The sequence below is a fragment of the Hemicordylus capensis genome, chromosome 2, assembly GCF_027244095.1.
Source record: "Hemicordylus capensis ecotype Gifberg chromosome 2, rHemCap1.1.pri, whole genome shotgun sequence".
Classification (NCBI taxonomy): Eukaryota; Metazoa; Chordata; class Lepidosauria; order Squamata; family Cordylidae; genus Hemicordylus; species Hemicordylus capensis.
The window spans coordinates 25,263,530-25,281,046 of NC_069658.1; the positions used below are offsets into that span (position 1 = coordinate 25,263,530).

The 17,517-nt window shown below is 43.4% G+C and overlaps 1 protein-coding gene across 8 annotated transcripts in view; it reads left to right on the forward strand.

Moving 5' to 3' along the window:
* Positions 1-17,517, forward strand: part of SPEF2 (sperm flagellar 2) — a 228,601-nt gene that overhangs the window by 138,794 nt on the left and 72,290 nt on the right. For all 8 annotated transcript variants that reach the window (XM_053292083.1, XM_053292085.1, XM_053292087.1 and 5 more), the window contains 4 exons: positions 2,217-2,350; positions 5,395-5,522; positions 5,618-5,756; positions 14,802-14,939. In XM_053292083.1, coding sequence (XP_053148058.1) covers positions 2,217-2,350; positions 5,395-5,522; positions 5,618-5,756; positions 14,802-14,939 — 539 coding nt within the window. The remainder of the gene's footprint in view (positions 1-2,216; positions 2,351-5,394; positions 5,523-5,617; positions 5,757-14,801; positions 14,940-17,517) is intronic.

The following is a 17,517-nucleotide window of genomic DNA, read 5'->3' on the forward strand; positions in this document are numbered from 1 at the left end:
GTGCCCATAAATCCACTGAAAATTACCCAAGCAGATGCTAAATTCCTGTCTTTTCCCATCAAAATCAGGAATCGGCTAATTAGTAGTAACAGGATGGGTTAGGTGATTGATTTTGTGCCTAGGAGGTTCTGACAGGATGGTATTTTGCTGCTTTTTAATATTTTCGCACACACACACACACACACACACACACACTTTTGCGTGTTTGGCATATTGTGTTGATTTTTTTGGCTCAATGAGCTTGTTGCTTTCTTGTTTTATGGAACTTTTGTAATAAAGTTGATGGTGATAAATCAAATGAAAAACCTACACACTGAATAGAGGAGGCCTGCACAACTTGTGAATCACACTGTCCAAGTATGACAGCCCACTGTGGGTCTCAATAACTCCTTATTGTCTGTTTGGAGCTACAAAAATAGGGCTAGCGTCGAGCACCTGGCAAACCAGGATGTGTGGCATGTTGTGGTATTTGGTTTAGTGGTTCACAAGTTTTGCAGGCCTGAAGTAGGAACTAGCAGTGGGACGGGTCTATGGGTAAGGGCAAGGTGAAATGGCTTTGCTGTGGAAAAGATTCACTGCAGGCAATCCCTATGGGGCAGCCATAGTTCTATGCACCAATAGGAGGGCCTCTTGCTGAGGACTAGTTTCTGCAAGGCATTCATTGGATTAGAAAAGTAGAGGAGAAGGCCAGACGTCTAGCGAAATTGGTAAGGAACTAGCTTGATTTAGACATAATCGGAAAGCCCCACTTTTTGGAGTATGGATCACCCTTTGCAATTGCCACCACAGGGAGGGCTCTTCCCTCTTCAGAAAAGCCCTATCGTAACTGTGATCAGTGGGGCATGCAGATGGCAGTGGCAGGGCTTCATTCCCCTTCACCCCACGGTTCACGGCTGCAGTGGGGCTTTTGGATAACATCTGAATGAGGCTACTGGCAGATATGCAAGGTATTCGTAGAGACTATTCTAAGAACGAGTGAGTGGCAAATAGAGGGAAAGCTTGAGGAGCAATTTCTCATTTGAATTGTTTGCGGTGTCTTTGAGAAAAGACACTTTGGGGGGAAATATGTTTTGGGGATTGAAGATATGGTTATTAGGACTGGCGGGGAGTGGGGTTCATTAAACGAGCAGGGAGCTCCTCAAATGCTTGGGGATGATCTGCACCCCTGGGGGGTGAGGGAAGGATTAGGCTCCTGCTCACCTATTCCTCCCTGGCAAATACCCCCCTCACCTCCACCCACAATTAGTTTTGCAAAGCAAACGTATCTAGTTCCACCTTTACTAAGCCAGAACTTTGATCTGTCTTTTCTACTTATCTACCTTTTCATACAAATATGCTCAATCTGTATACAAATACGCTCAAAGCAGTTAAATCAAATACAGTGGTAAAACAACTTTAGATAAAATTTGTGTCCCTTAGGGTTGTTTTCTGCTGGCTGTTATGTCTTTTTGTTTTTATATTGTGTACTTGTGTGTTTAAACTTATTAAACTGTTTAAACTTATATGCCATTTTCAGCCCCTGCTTTGGAAAAGTGGCTTATAAATAGTATAGGTAAATAATAATAAACCTGAAGACATATTACAATAAAAAAGCAAGCCATCTCTTAACAGTTCGCTATTCAAGAGCATCATAATCACTTGATTCAAAATTACAAAACCATAACAAAATTTCAAAACTCAATTAACTTCACATCATTCCAAAACAATGTTGTAACAATTCATAGCTTAACAATATTGCGGTATAACCATTCATTACACTTATATAGTAAAAAATAATATATCATCTGCCCTGGGAGGCAGTGGCTTACGAAGATCCCAAGCAGATATATTTTCAGCCTTGCATTTGAAATCCTTTTAAACTGGAAATGCCGGGGCTTGAACTCATGACCTCGGGCATGTAAAATTTGTTCTCACAACACTGAAGATGTGAACTAACACTTGCAACCGAGTCCACAGTCTTTTCTTTGGAGTACTTGAAGTTGTCAGTTTAGATGAATGGAGATAATGTTGTTGGAGTACTTCTGCCCAAGTACTATATTTTAAGGATGCTATAGTTCACACAATTGGTTTCAGCTAGGCATGCAAAGTCTGTGTTTTTTTTTTTTTAAATTCTCCTAACAAAGACATTAGAAAATACTTTTTTTAAAAAAAGCAGGAAAGTTTTAGAGCTTTTAAAAAAAGCTTTCCTAGATATTAATTGTTCATTCATGTTTAAGGCACTCCACGAGGAAAATCACCAGGGAAATCTGCACCACCGTCACCTGAAGACGTCCTGCCTCCTGTTATAGAACTGCCTCGAATCAAACCAGGATCAGATGAATGGGTTTACATCGATGAACCACTTCCCCAAGTATGGAAGTCCAAAATCAACATTTGGTGATTGGTGATGGTGGCTTTTCCTTCTCATTTTTAACCTTGTTTTGTTCATCTTCCTATGCCATTCTGAACACATCAGGTGAAATGGGGGAGAATTTTACAAATCTATGCTTCTAGAGACAAGGCCATGTTGCATTTTGTGGGTGGCAAATCACTTGTGAGTGTACTGCATGTCAGTGCACTTCTGAAATCATCAGATCTGCACAGTAATTGTCAATGATTGGCCTGCAGTTCCAAGGTTTCAATGCCTCTAATGGCTCAGCGGGGAAATGACTTGATTAGCAAGCCAGAGGTTGCTGGTTCGAATCCCCGCTGCTTTGTTTCCCAGACTATGGGAAACATCTATACCAGGCAGCAGCGATATAGGAAGATGCTGAAAGGCATCATCTCATACTGCGCAGGAGGAGGCAATGGTAAACCCCTCCTGTATTCTACCAAAAACAACCACAGGGCTCTGACTTGACGGAACACTTTACCTTTATTTTACCAGGATAAATCCTGAATGTTAATTCTGGCAACTGAGCTGACAGGCAGGCAGGGAAGGGAAGTAAAGTAGTACCAGCCTTAAGTAGGATCCTGTAGCCTTTTTTGCAAGATGAAGGTGAAAGGGAGAAACAAATTGCTAGCACAGTGTTTGTAGGAAAAGCATGATCCCACACAATCTCTCCTTCCTTGTTTCCCCTGCATGGGGACCAGTTCTAGCCAACCTAGAACGCTGAGTAGCCATTGCATTGGAAACAATTACTACGAACCAGTTACTACAGTGCAGTGATGGTGATGAATAATATAAGAAGAAAATAGGAGTTTTTAACATACATACATACATACTTATTTATTTATTTATTAAAACATTTTTATACTGCCCACAACTTACGTCTCTGGGCGGTTTACAACATATCTCAAAAGTCAAATTATATTTAAATTTAAAAGATCAGGAGGTCATTCACACAATCAAAAACTGTTCTTCCGGGGTTTGGGAGCTGCGTATACTTCCAATTTTCAGATATGTGGAAGCAAGGTAGGAGGAAAACCTGGGTAGAAGTGATTGTGTGGGAGCAAGGTAGGAGGAAGAACTACCCAGGTTTTCGTCCTGCATTGCTTCCACACAACAGAAAATTGGGAGAGCGCACAGCTTCCAAACCTGGGTAGGACACAGTTTCTGATTGTTTGAATGGGAGGAGAACTGGTCTTGTGGTAGCAAGCATGACTTGTCCCCTTAGCTAAGCAAAGTCCACCCTGGTTGCATATGAATGGGAGACTTGATGTGTGAGCACTGTAAGATATTCCCCTTAGGGGATGGAGCCACTCTGTGAAGAGCAGAAGTTCCCAAGTTCCCTGCCTGGCATCTCCAAGATAGGGCTGAGAGAGATTCCTGCCCGCAACCTTGGAGAAGCCAATGCCAGCCTGTGACATCTTGACTCCTGTGTTCCTATGACCTTCGGGAGTTATGTTAAAAATTTGTTTTAATTTTGTTTTACTAGGATTATTTTTGCATACTCTGTGAATAAACTAGTAATGCTCCTGTTAAGTAACGTTAGCCCTATTCACATGCTGGCAAAACTATCTATAATCAGTGTGCAGCAGGGAAGAGGGACAGTCTCCATCTACTCCTCTCCTCTGTTTTTTTTTCTGCACGCCTTGGATGTCACGTATAACAGTTGCATGCACAACTAGAGCCAATGTGTAATAGGCTCAATAAACCATATTTGGCAAAATAGGAGTGGATGAAGGACCACATTGTACTGGGCCACCCTATGCTCACTTCACTCAGTGTATGCATACATCTGTTATATGCTGCACCTAAAAAGGTCTTGATCTAGAATGTGTGTGCACATAGAGACAGGGTGTGCAGGTACAACCCTGCCACTCCACTGTGTGTTGGTGTTGAAGAGAGAGAGCAAAGGAGAGTCAATGGTAATGTGGATGAACATTGTGACCAATGGGGGTTTCATATTCACATTGCAAAGCATCTGAAAGCAAGAGCCATCTGAAGGCTTATGTGTGAACATAAGCGTGCTAGTCTGCTGACCCACCTTGGTGTAAAGTAACTGTAATGAAAAGCCCAGGCTGTGCTGTCTTTGTCTGTATTCAGATGTAATAATAAATCCCATTTGATATCCTGGTTTGTGAACAAGCTGTAGTTTGTACAAACCATAGTTTCCTGAATGCAACAAACTAGAAACTGTAGTTTGTTGCATACCACAAATGGAAGCTTCTAATTCCTTCCCTTCACATACAAAGGAAGAGAGAGCACAGAGGCTCAAGGCTCACAGCTGCTTGTGCTCATCAGAAACCATCACCATGGTTTGTTATTAGGTCGTGATGGAGCTGTTCTGTGAGGTAGAACAGACTGAAATAAAATAACCAGCCCAAGGTTACTCAGTGGGCTTTATGGCTGAGTGAGGATGGGGACGTGAGTCTTCCCAGTTCGAGTTTCACATTCTGTCCATTATATCACTCTGGCTTTTGCCCAGAAGGAAGGTGCTTCAAGCTTAGAGTTAACATGGTGGAAGGCGCAGAGGTGGGAATAAAAGAAAGCAGTAGACAGGGGCAACCCAAGGTATTGTGCCTGAGGTGAAATGCAAAATGCTGCCTTGCCCCATGTTCCTGGTGGGGAGCGGGGGTCAGCCCCCTTTCAGAACCAACCCTTGCAAGCTTTGAAAGTGCATTGGGGTCATGAAAGAAGGAAAGTGGCCGGCAGCCTCCTCTTCTCTCCTTGTGCTTCTTGCAAGCTTTGCAAAGAGTGTAAGGAAAGATGCTCCTTACCAAGTTTTTAAGGGTCGGCTTGGTTCCGAACAGTTGCCCTGATGGCGATGTTGGGGCATCCTGCGCCTTGCTAACACCCCAACAATCTGCTGCCTGAGGCGACTGACTCACCTTGCCTCATGAAAGGGCAGTAGACTATAGTGTGATGATTTCCCTTTTCTCCAACACTTTAGGCAACTCATCCAACAATTCTCCAACAATTAGGCAACTTACTAGTAGGGCATAAAATACATATCTTTTAAACCTTAACAGGAAGTTCCTGAATTCTTGGTTCCTTATTGGGAAGCTGTGGAGAAAACATATGTGAATAACATCAAAGCTACCCTTCGATGTCTCAGAGCTGAACAGCATGTTATCATTCACTACTTGTCAGACATAAGGTCAGTTAATGGGATTCTACAGCGCAAGAACTATGTTTCCTGTTGCTGTCTTCATTCATTAAACTCCTCCCTTCTCTTGATTTCATTGTTTACAGAAATCATTTCAAGGAATACTTGAAACGTCCAGACCACAAGCAGGAGTTTGTAACTCAGTGGCAAGCGGATTATAACTCAGTGTCTGATGACCTGTGGGAGGATGATGAAACAAAAGAGGAATTGCACCAAAGAGTTACTGTAAGCGAAAACTAAACGTGGAAGATGCATTCTTTAATGTTTAGAAAGTGAACATCCAACAACTGGGTGTTTCTAAAATGAATTGGGTGGAGGGGAATTTATTTATTTATTTTGGCTGATCATTTCTGCCCCACCTTTCTATGTTATAACAAGCACCAGGAAGTTGACAATGAACAAAAGCTGGCTGAAAACAATAGGACATAATAGCCTGGTTCTGGCATCATGTGGAACCACGGCTAAATTTTGGTTCCATGCAACGTCCTTGAGCCATGGGAATATGCACTCCCTGCTTCCTGCTCATGTGAACCTCAGCAGAATTCTATTTCTAACTGAAGTTAAAAAACCAATGAAAATAGGCTGTGATGTCCAAATTGACCAATTTTGGCTTACAAGTATGGACCTACAACAAAATGTTGCATTATATTTCCAGTATGTTTCCAGTATATTTCCATGTGTATTTGTTGCCTGAGCATGATGAAAGTTTTAGGCATCTTTCCTCAGAAGAAGAAGAAGAAGAAGAAGGGGTTGTGACTGTCCTTCTCCCCACCTGTGACTTTGTTTCATTAGCTCCACCCACCTGGTTGTCCACCCACCTTGTTAAGTATTAAGTGGAATGTCTGTGGACCCTCTGAGTCCAGGAACATTCCACTCCATTTAGTTACACAGGGGCTGTTTGGAGTGGAGTTTGGGGTTTGTTGTTGTTTTGCTCTCTTTGGGCTTTTTTCTTCATATTTTTGTGAAACCAACGTATCTTCAGGTTACCCTGAGTCTGTCTCTAACACCTGCAGGTGCTTTGATTATGCATCCATAAGGATTATAACATTTTCAGCTCTTTTGGAAATCAGTACCATATTAGAGTCTAACCAACTTCTTTGAAGTAAACCGAGATCAGAACCCAAGGTTTGAAGTGGGTTTCGAACAGGGATGTGCGTGAATAATTTTTTTAACAGATTCTATTCACTTATGAAGGTGCTAGGGCCACCAAGTTTGGGTGGTGGGTAGGTCCCTATGGGTGCCACCTACCACCAAAATTTCAAGGCAGTGGGGGCACTTTGATTTTTAATGATTTATGTTTAGTTTTAACTGGTGTTTTATATTTCTGCCATAGGAAATAATGGTGATTTGAAGTTGCCCTATTGTAACCCTAACATGGATCCCCAGCTTTAATTTTTTTAAAAAAAGCAAAGCTCTAGCCATCGTAGAAGTGGAGTTATGGAGCAAAATGTGCTGTCACTATTTTTCAAGTGTATGGATTCTTTGGTGAATAATAACTTTTCATCATCATGAATCCCTATGATAATTCAATGCATACCTTCATTTCTTCTGTCATTGGACAGTGCCAACTGCCAAGGGCTAGAACTTATCTTTTTTCCCCCAATGAAAGCTGGAAATCTGGGGTTAATGATAGGAGGAATCTGAATCTTGAAGCGATTCAGATAGAATATGGTGCGATTCGATTTGGACCCAAATCTAGCCAATGGACCACAGGGGCGATTTGTTCTGTCTCCAAATCACCTGAATCAGCTACATTTGGGTACAAATCAAGTTGTACCTGAATGGATTTGCACATACCTAGTTTCGAAGCTTGGTTTCCCCCCGAGCAAATTGGTTAGAATAAACCAAGATTGGTCAGTTTGGATTTCATGACCAAATTTGGTTTGTTTTTAACTTCAGAGGAAGTAGGATTCTACTGAGACTTGTGCAGACAGGGAAGTCAGGGTGGGGTGGGGACATGTGCTCCTAAGATTCAGGGATATCATATGGAACCAAGATTTAACCATGGTTCCACATCTGAACCAGCCCAATGTCAAAAATGCAAAAATAATAAAACCAGTAAGTATGAAAGCAGCAAAATACAATAAAACAAGGATAAAAGCAGAAGTAATATAAAACAAATGATAGTTTCACTGATCTAATAAAAGTATACTTTTATCATCCCCTGATGCACTTTTAAAGTAGTGACTTCCTTATCTTTAGCCAGGGAGAGCAATTGCCCCTTTCTAACCCCAGCACAGCATCCCTCCAGTGGTTGTTGCTGGTGTCTCCATTTAGTTTCTTTCAAGGTTGTCTCTCCTTTTGGGACAGGAAGCCATCTTACCTATCTCTCTATGTAAACCACTTTGAGAACTTTTTGTTGAAAACCACTATATAAATATTACACTTCAAATCCCTGACCAAAAAAAGAAAGTTTTTAGCAGCTGTTTAAAAACAGCAAGAAGGGGCATCTAAACAATCTCTGTGCAGTATCCCTAGGGCATATTTGTTGAGCAACTAACTTAAAAGTAAACCTATTGAACCCAACCCTGGGCCTGGCAAAGGTCCTCCCTGTAGGAGAGGAAATATTTAATCAGCGCCTTCTGGCCTTGGAAAATAGATCTCTGTCTCTCCATTGGCCCAAAATCTATAGTGCCTGTTTAGGAAATGGCAAATGTGCTCAGTCTGAGAAATGGGAGATGTCAGGGTTCAACCTGTTCGAAGTCATGCCTCCTGACTAAGAAGTTAGGAGCCATCACCCTGTAACAATACTCCGCTGTGGAGCTACTGTCACTTAGTAATGAAGGTAGAAGTACTCGCCACATATTGTCTGCAGTGACTGGCTGTGGCTCTCCAAGATTTCAGGCAGGAGTCTTTCCCAGCCATACCTGGAAATACTAGAGGCTGAACCTGGACCTTTCGGCATGCAAAGCAAACACTCTTTCACTGAGCTATGGTCCTTCCCCGACTTCCTTTAAATAAACTGAAATCTGAATCTGGCTTGAAGTGGGGTTCAAGTCTTCAGTTATTTCAAGGAAATTGGTCCATTTAGTGCTCTTTCTCTGAGCTGTGGCCACATCGTCAGAGATGCCCATTGCATGGAGGACAAGACTTCATCAATTTTGGCTCTTGGTAACCTCTGTCCAAATCAATAATCTTAATTTAGAATGAAATGGAAAGAGAAAGGAGATTAGAATCCAGCCTGCAGTGTAGCGTACCCACAGCTTATCTCTAAAGGCACACAGCTAACGTAGCTGCTGAGCTGACCACAACACCTGTTCGAGTAACAGGAGATGGGAAATGCATGGTCTCCTCCTTCTCTAGCATCTCGGTGAATCAGTTTTTAGCATGATGGAAGAGTGACCTCAGAGGGGCAAAGTTTGGTTGAGAAAAGGGATCTTGTACATTGTGCTGGAAAATGCCTCTTCATCTAAAACTTCTTTCTCAGCCCCGAGAGCTATTAAGATAAAAGTCATGAGAAAGAATTCTGAGAACCAAATTCTCAGCCTACAGCTTTAGTTCAGCTCAGCTACAGCTTAAACCGTGGTGTATGTGTGTGTGTGTGTGTGTGTGTGTGTGTGTGTGATATCCTGCCTCCCTCCTCTAATCTGGAGGCGTTCATAAAAACAAAGATAAAAATAGAAGAACTATCCCCTGCTAACTGGGCAAAGAGATACTTTGGAAAGTGGTGATTCTCTTTATTTTAAGCAGTGGGAGAGCAAATGGCCTATCCAACCCCAGCACAGCATCCCTCCAGTGGCTGTTGCTGGTGTCTACCTCATGCTTCTTTTCAGACTATGAGTACTTTGGGAACAGGGAACCATTTTCTCCTTATGATTCTTTTTTTAGGTAAACCATTTTGATGACTTTTTTGTTGAAAGCTGTATAGTAGCAGCAGCAGCAGTAGTAGTAGTAGCAGCAGCAGCAGCAAGTAGTAGTAGTAAAAGAGCAGCACAAAAGCAACAAATCAGAGACAACCATAGTTTTAAAATTACAGGACTTTAAAAGCCTGCCAAAATAAAAAAAAATTTCAGCTAGCAATGGGACATTGTAGATGAGCAAGCTAGCTAACCCACTCCTTGCAGGAAGTTTCACTTGCTGGGTGCCATGACAGAGAAGGCCATGTCACATGTTGCTGACTCAACTCAGTGGCTAGTGGAAAATGTAAAAGACTCTCACCAGATGAACACAGGATGCAGGCCAGATGTCTGCAGGGAGCAGAATTACCAAATTTTAATAAAGCTATGGTTAATATTTTATGAACAGTTTTGCTCATAAGAAAAACAGATACATGTTTTCAGTTGGAAGGGGTTCTTTGGATTTTGTGAGCTGATGTGCTCCATAATCCTCAAGCCTTCCTGCTAGATGGCACCTTTTAAATTATGATCTAACCAAAGAGTATCCATGAGAAATATACTTCTTCTGCATGGTCTCTCTTGTTCGCACAATGGGTTTCATACCTGCGCAATGGTGAATTTGGGAACCTTCCAAGCTGTCTCTCTGCTGCTTTTTGGTGGTAGCTGCTCCCCCTTAGTAGTGCTGTTCCGCTTTCCCCTCAGTCCTTTGTCCTCCGCCAAACAAACAACTCCTCAAGTGCCATCCATTAAGCTACAAAAACCCCAACAACTACCACCTCCGCTTTTCCTTAAATTATTTTATTCTGCCTTTTCTTCTTGCATTGTGAGTACTCTTTTCTATCTTTTGCCATTTGTGTTTTGCTTTCTTCCCCACCCCTGTGTATTTTCCTCCCCCCCCCATTTCCTTGGGGCATTCGGAATTTAAAACAAAAACCCACCATACTTGTAAATGGGCGATAGAATTTTGCAGCTGCCTTAACCATGTAGAATGTCTGGGAAGTTCACAAGCAGGGCATGAAAGCAATAGTCATCTCCTGTTGTTGCCCTCCAGCAACTAGTATTCAGAAGCATCCTGCCTCGGAACCAACAGTGGCTGAGGACCTCTCTGCACCTGACATAGGGTGCCTCCTGCAGGCCACCCTTCTCACATGTGCCCTCCTCCCCCTCTTTCTTTCTTTCTTTCTTTCTTTCTTTCTTTCTTTCTTTCTTTCTTTCTTTCTTAGCTGGGGACAGGAGGGCATCTTCCTGCCTCACTGCTGCCCCGATAATCTGCTGCCTGAGGCGAGCACCTCACCTTGCCTCATGAAAGAGCCGCCTCTGCTCTGAACCTAGAGGTTCCACATAACTGTTGTGACTAATACAGATGGATAAGTGGAATCCACAACAGAAATGTTGTGTCAGATCTGAAATCTCATTTGTTATATTGATGAGGAAGGAACAGAATAGGGCAAGGCTGCACAACTTCAGTTTTCCAGCTGTTGCTGAACTACAGTTCCCATCATCTTCAGACACAATGGACAATAGACAGGGATGATGGGAGTTGTAGTCCAACATCTGCAGGGGGGCCAAGGTTGTGCTGCCCTGGAATAGGGCATTCATGGCCAGGGAGAGTTTTGTCGGAACAGAGTTCTTTCTCTTACTCTCCTCCTCCTCCCCCCACCCAAACTTCTATTATTATTGGCTGTGCCTTGCTGGTGGACAGGAGCAGAACAACTTCCTTTTGAAACCTTTCTTCAAGCATTCTGTGGATGCAACATCTATGTACTCTCTTTCTTCGGAGGTGGTTTTTGGTTCTGGGGGAAGGTCCAGGCAGCGCCCTCAAAAGATGTCATTCCTTGAGGTCCCTCAAAACACCCCCAAATGACCCCCTTAATGAGAGCTTGTGGAGGTTTTGTGCCTATCCATACACTCAGCTATATTTTAATAGGTAGACCTATGCTGCATGAATTTGAACCTCCCCTTTTAAAGCCATCTAAACGAGAGGCCAGCACCACATCCTACGGCAGCAGATTCCATAAATTGATGCTGCTGCCGCCGGTACCACCAATGCCATAGCTTACCTTCTCCTATCCTAGCTGGAAGAATTGGGAGGTTGGATCAGCAGCAGCACTTCTTTTCTTGCTGGGCGTGCAGCCGTGGGGCAAGCAGAAGGCTGGAATGGGGCTCTCCAACAATCAATCAATCTCTTTATTTTGGTCTTTGGCCACATAAGGTAAAAACATAGAGTCTGTGAAACTAACAGCTGTAGGATTAAAAGAAGAAGCCACCTAATGGTGCAGCGGGGAAATGACTTGACTAACATGCCAGAGGTTGCCAGTTCGAATCCACACTGGTATGTTTCCCAGGCTATGGGAAACACCTAGATTGGGCAGCAGCGATACAGGAAGCTGCTGAAAGACATCGGGGCTATTCTCACGAGCAGCAAAAATCGGGCTAGCAGAGCCTAGCCCAATTTTTGCTGCTTATGTAAACCACCGGGCTCGAGCCCGGGTTTGCAGAGCAAGCGCTCCGCAAACCCGGGCTTCCCGATCATGAGTAGCCGTGGCGTAGCTCCACGGTGCAGCTACTCATGAGTAGACCCCCGGAGGGGAGGCGAAAAGCTGTCTCCCAGCTCCAGGGCTCTTCCCAGTATGCCCTGCACGCTTGCGCAGGGCATACTGTAGCTTTCGGGGGCCACGTGGCCCCCGAGCTCCCTAGCCCCCGCCAGCTCCGTCATGGAGCCGTGTGGGCAGCCTATCCAGCTGCCCAGGGCTCCTGCTTTCCCCGCTCTGCTGCAGAAACTGGGTCTCACTGATTGTGAGGCCCAGCTCATCATCTCATACTGCGCGGGCGGAGGCAACAGTAAACCCCTCCTGTACTCTACCAAAGACAACCACAGGGTTCTGTGGTTGCCAGGAGTCGACACCGACTCAATGACACACCTTACCTTTACTTTAGAATTAAAAGCAGTTTATGTCTAAAACTAAGATGGAGATGTAATTAAAATTAAAATTTAGTTAAAATTAAAGCAGCGACTGCATATTATAATAAGAATGCCAACATATATTAAGATAAGTTTGCTATAGATCTACTGTAGGAGAAACTATAAAGTTAACTACAATCTCAGATCTATGAGATCTACAGTTAAGATTAAAATTACAATTAAGTTAAGTTAAAATTAAAGCTAGAGGGATAAGCGATGACAGTAAGAACTGGACCGAGTAGCTGGAGAGACAGCCATACAGGTATGAGCTGTATTGGGCCTGATTAGCTCTTGCTGGCAGTCAGTTCCCAATGATTTTTGCACACTGCCACGCAGAACTTGGCAACATTATGTGTTATGAAGGGGTTGCAGTCAGAGAGTAGTAGAGAGACATAGAACTGGCTTGTACAGGCTGGCAGCCTAGTAAGTAGTGGGAGAATAAGGGTAATGTGTGGATGTCTCTGTAGAATTAGCGGTGAAGGAGGACCGGCTGGGTGGCTTCAGCTTGCCTGGCATTGCAGGAATACAGACGTTCCGGGAAGGGGATCTTCCTATATCTTCCATCTAATATAGCTGAAGGGAGGGTGCTGCAGCGAGCCAAGGCGAAGACCCTTCTGTATTTAGGGGCTTCTAGCTGTGTAAGCTACACAGCAGGCGTTACTAAGCTTTCAGTGATAGGGAAGTTTGGAGCCCTGCCTATGTCAATTTGGTGCTCTGTGTCCATTATGCGCTGTTTAAGGAGTGTTCTGCCTGCTTGTATCCCTGGGAACGTAGGTGGGAATGGAGGAGCCCAAGTGATGATAGTTTCACCAGCAGGGTTTGCTTCCATGTGGACTGATATCTATCCTCCAGCATTAAGGGGGCTAGGCCCATTGGGAAGAAGGATAGTCTTAGCCAGAAATTATGGACAGCCATACTCTGGCTTGACTTCCTTAAAGGAAGAAACCTAGAGCAGAGCCTCATTCATTAGACCTTAAAGCCTTCTGAAGCTCATCCCAAGAAGATGCTCCTTGAGATGCTCGTGAGCCAGGCTATATAGGGCCATTAAAAGGTCAAAAACAGCACCTTGAATTGGGCACAAAACCAAATTGGTACCCAGTGCATTTGTTTTAGAATGGATACAGTGTGTTTTTCCCAGTCTGTACCTTTCAACAGATGGACAGTGATGTTTATAACAGCTGTAATTTCCAAATTGTCTTCAAAGGCAGCCCCATATAGAGTTCATTACAGTAGTCTACTCTGGAAGTCATAAAGGCATTGATAGCCAGATTTCTGTTATCAACTGCACTTATCACATGATTGCATGATGGTTTAAACTGTTTATTTTATGTTCATCTAAAGGCATTAACCAAAATAGGACAATGTACTTATGGTGGATCTCATGGTTATATAATCAGGGCCATGTGAAATCATTCTGAGGATTCGAACATATGAACCATTCAGGATGCTTGTTATCGAGGGATAGCTTGTCTCCTGATGTACTTGCCACATTGCATTCTTGCAGCCCACAAGCTCAACCCCTGATGGTTGCTGTCTCTGATAGCAGCAGCTCTCTCGTGATGAACACCACTGTGTTATGTATGCCCTTGTGCAAAAGATGGAGTATTCATGTTGAGATATACACTTACTTTGCCCCTCCCTTGAATCCCAGTGCCCTTTCTGCAGGATGTTGCCCCTTTATCTTGCCATCTCCATTCAGCTCAACAAACAAGCTCATCTTGCGTATTATATGCACCAATGCACTGGCTCATATCCAACCCAAATGGACAATGTATTGTATAATTTAGAACTGAGGCAAGCCCAGATTAGAGGAAATGACTTGGATTCTTTGCATTTCAAGTACATGTACTCCTTCAGTGCTGACAGTTTACAGTGTCTGAGCACCAGCCTCAAGCCAATGGTTAGATTGTCTTACGTGCCACAGAATGGATCAAGTTCATGGAAGGTGATGGAGCAAATCATGTTTTTCTTTTTAATTCACTTAAGGCTTTTTATGGTTGTTAAAGAATAAGGATAGTAACCCTATCTAAACCTAGTGATTTTAAAGGATGAGTTGCCTTTCTAAAGTGCCACAGGCAGTTACCAGAGAGGTTCTTATGTTCCACTTTCATCAGGCCTGCCTCCAGTCGTAGACCGGTGTTGGAGACACAACAGGGTCCCTGGAACACTGTTCTTAGAAATTTGGGCTGGACGAGCTCTGGAGGGGTGAATTTGGGAAAGGGGCCTAGCTGAGCTCCATAGAGAAGTTGCGCCAGCCACTTAACTTCAGAGACTCTCCAACCACGGCTGCCTGTACTGAAACCCCCAGCAGGGACAGAGCGCTCCTGTTGGTTGGTTGCTACATGTGTGGAAGCTCATTTGTAGGCTGTTGTGTAACCTAAGTATCAGGTCATTTATACTTTAGTTTTGTCGTGAAACAGCATTGATGTTTCAGTTCTTGTTGTCTGTACCTTTTCCCCCTTTTTCTTTTAGGACCTAAGGGATCGTCTGTGGGATATCTGTGAAAACAGAAGGGATGAAGCTGAGCAAGAGCGTAGTGATATTATGAATGATGGCTGGCTGCCAGACCGAATGGCCCTTCTGATGAATCACATCTTTTCACTCATGCAGGTCTGGAAAACATCAGTAGTCCGAATGGGTGGGCTGATCTTTGCCCTGATGCTTGTGATGAAACCTTGGCTTTAGCAGGCACCTTGATCCTGAAGCTACGGGTCACGAGGCAGCCAATTAGCAAAAGGGTTTCAGGCAATATGAAGGGCTGAGGAGGGACTGCGGCTCAATGGCAGAGCATATGTTATGCAAGCTGAAGATCCCAGGTTCAGGTTCTGGCATCACCAAGTATGGTTGGGAAAGTCACTGTTTGAAAACTTGGAGAGCTGCGTTGCCAAGTTCTGTATGGCGGCGTCTGAAATCCGTCGGATACTGGCAAGCAGTGGCTCCAAGTAGCCCTAGTCTGACCTCCTGCTGCCTCTGGTGTGCTATAATGGGTTCATCCAACACAGCGCACCATCTAAAAGACTTCTGCTCCTCCCACTTTTTTGCACTATAGCTTTGCGCTCTTTATATATAGTAACATAGTCTCGCTGTATGTATCACTTAGGCTTTTATACAATTACGCCTTTTTGTGCCTTTTATCCCTATTTATCTTTTTTTAATGCCTTTTATACCTTTATGTCTTGTATGTCTTTTAATATTATTGTATGCGTTTAAATGCCTTTTAATGTTCCCTTAGGCCTTTTAACATATCGTTATGCATTATACTTTGTGCTGTGTAATCACCCCCTGCATTTTATGCTGGTCTATGACTGTAATAAAAGATGTGTGTCCTGGAGAGTGGCTGCCAGTCACTGAAGACCAGTGGTTCCCAACCAGGGTTCCTCCAGATGTTGCTGAACTGTAAATTGTAGCTGGGGATGATGGGAGTTGTAGTTCAGCAACATCTGGAAGAACCTTGGTTGGGAACCACTGCTGTGGATAATACTGAGCTAGATGAACCAATGTTCCAGCTCAGTATAAGGCAGCGTCCTAGTAATCTGTGTCATAGAGCTACAGTAGAATTGTCTGCTTGGTACGTGCAAGCTGTTATTAGGCTGCACTGCCTGTTGGATACAGAGTCCTTACACAGTTGGGCCCTGATATAGTTGTACACAACCATATATAAGCATCCCGAGATTCTGGTTGGGGGGATACAATTGCATTAAAGATGTTGTGAGTTTTCAAAAGGCAAGGTTCAAAAATGTGAACTGCCAGGTTGGGGGGCGGGGTGCAATTCATTTCTAATCACCCCAGGTGTCTGCACCAATCCTCAAAATAAAATGCAGTGGCTCTCCTGCCCATTCCCTCTCCCTATACTCTTGAATTCCATTGCAATTTGGATGGAATGGGAGTGTACATCGCTACCTCCACCGTGTAGCTCAAGACCGTATTGGATAAGTTGTTTCCAAATGTGCATCACAAGCTGATATGCATCCTCAACCCATCTGTGCATGCAGTTCCTGATTCTGTAAAGGAATCTGCACTAGGAGTCGCACCATTCTGGAATTGGACATGGATATTTGTTCAAAAGACTGAGAAGAGATACAATCTTGTGCTAAAAGTTTTACTACAATGGGCGGCTTCACACAAAAAGAGGAACTAGAGATCATGGGGAATGTTCGTTCCTGTTTGACATGTCATGTGAAGCCACCAACACGCCTGGTTACCAACCTCTGCTTTAAATTCTCCGTCCAACTTGAAACCAGGAATTGGTTGGCTTGACGAAGTTGGTAGAACCTAAGAGAAGTCAGTAACCAGGCACGTCAGCAGTTTCATAGGATATTCCTGATGGGAGCACGCACACCCCACCCGCTCTCTGGTTCCTCTCATACCTACTTGGTAGGTACTTACAGGTGGCTGTGTGAAACTGCCCAATATATCGAGTATGTAAGTTTGTGTGTAGATAGATGGCTCCTGGGATGTTTAAGTGCCCATCAAATGGCACTTAGCACGTTGTTTCCCAGACCTAGCATTCATTCATTTTCATCCATTACATCCATACCCTGCTTTTCAGCCACAACTGACTCCCAAAACAACTTACAGTTAAAAACCCAAAAGAAGATAAAATATAAGTGAGTGGGTGGTTATGGAAGAGAAGAGATAGGATGGTTTGCCTCTCACCCTTCCAGCTTCATATTCTTCTTTTTTTGCATTTATTCATTCATTCATTCATTCATTTAATGTACTTCTGTACTGCCCAAAACTCATGTCTCTGGGCAGTTTACAACAGGCAAACAAACAAAAAGTTAAAACACTAGTTAAAATAAATAACAACAAAAAACTTAAAACAGTAGTTAAAACAAAATAAATGACATAGTAAAAGTTAAAACATTACAACAATTTAAATTGTAAAACAACATTTTAAAGCAATGTTAAAACTGTTAAAACAATATTTAATTAAAATCCCGGGTGAATAGGTACGTCTTTTAAAAACTTTTAAAAAGTTGTCAGAGAGCCTCTGGAGAGCCTCAGGTCTCCCACTTATGCCCTGCGGTGTCCCTACCTGATAAGAACATTTCTCCCAGAAGTGCACCCCATCATTAAGCCAACTGGGTGGCACAGATAACGACAGATCAAGAAGAATCCAGTAGACATTAGGGCCTGGTAAGACACTCACTGCCATCATCGTGCCCTGCTGTCCCTGTTTCTCAGC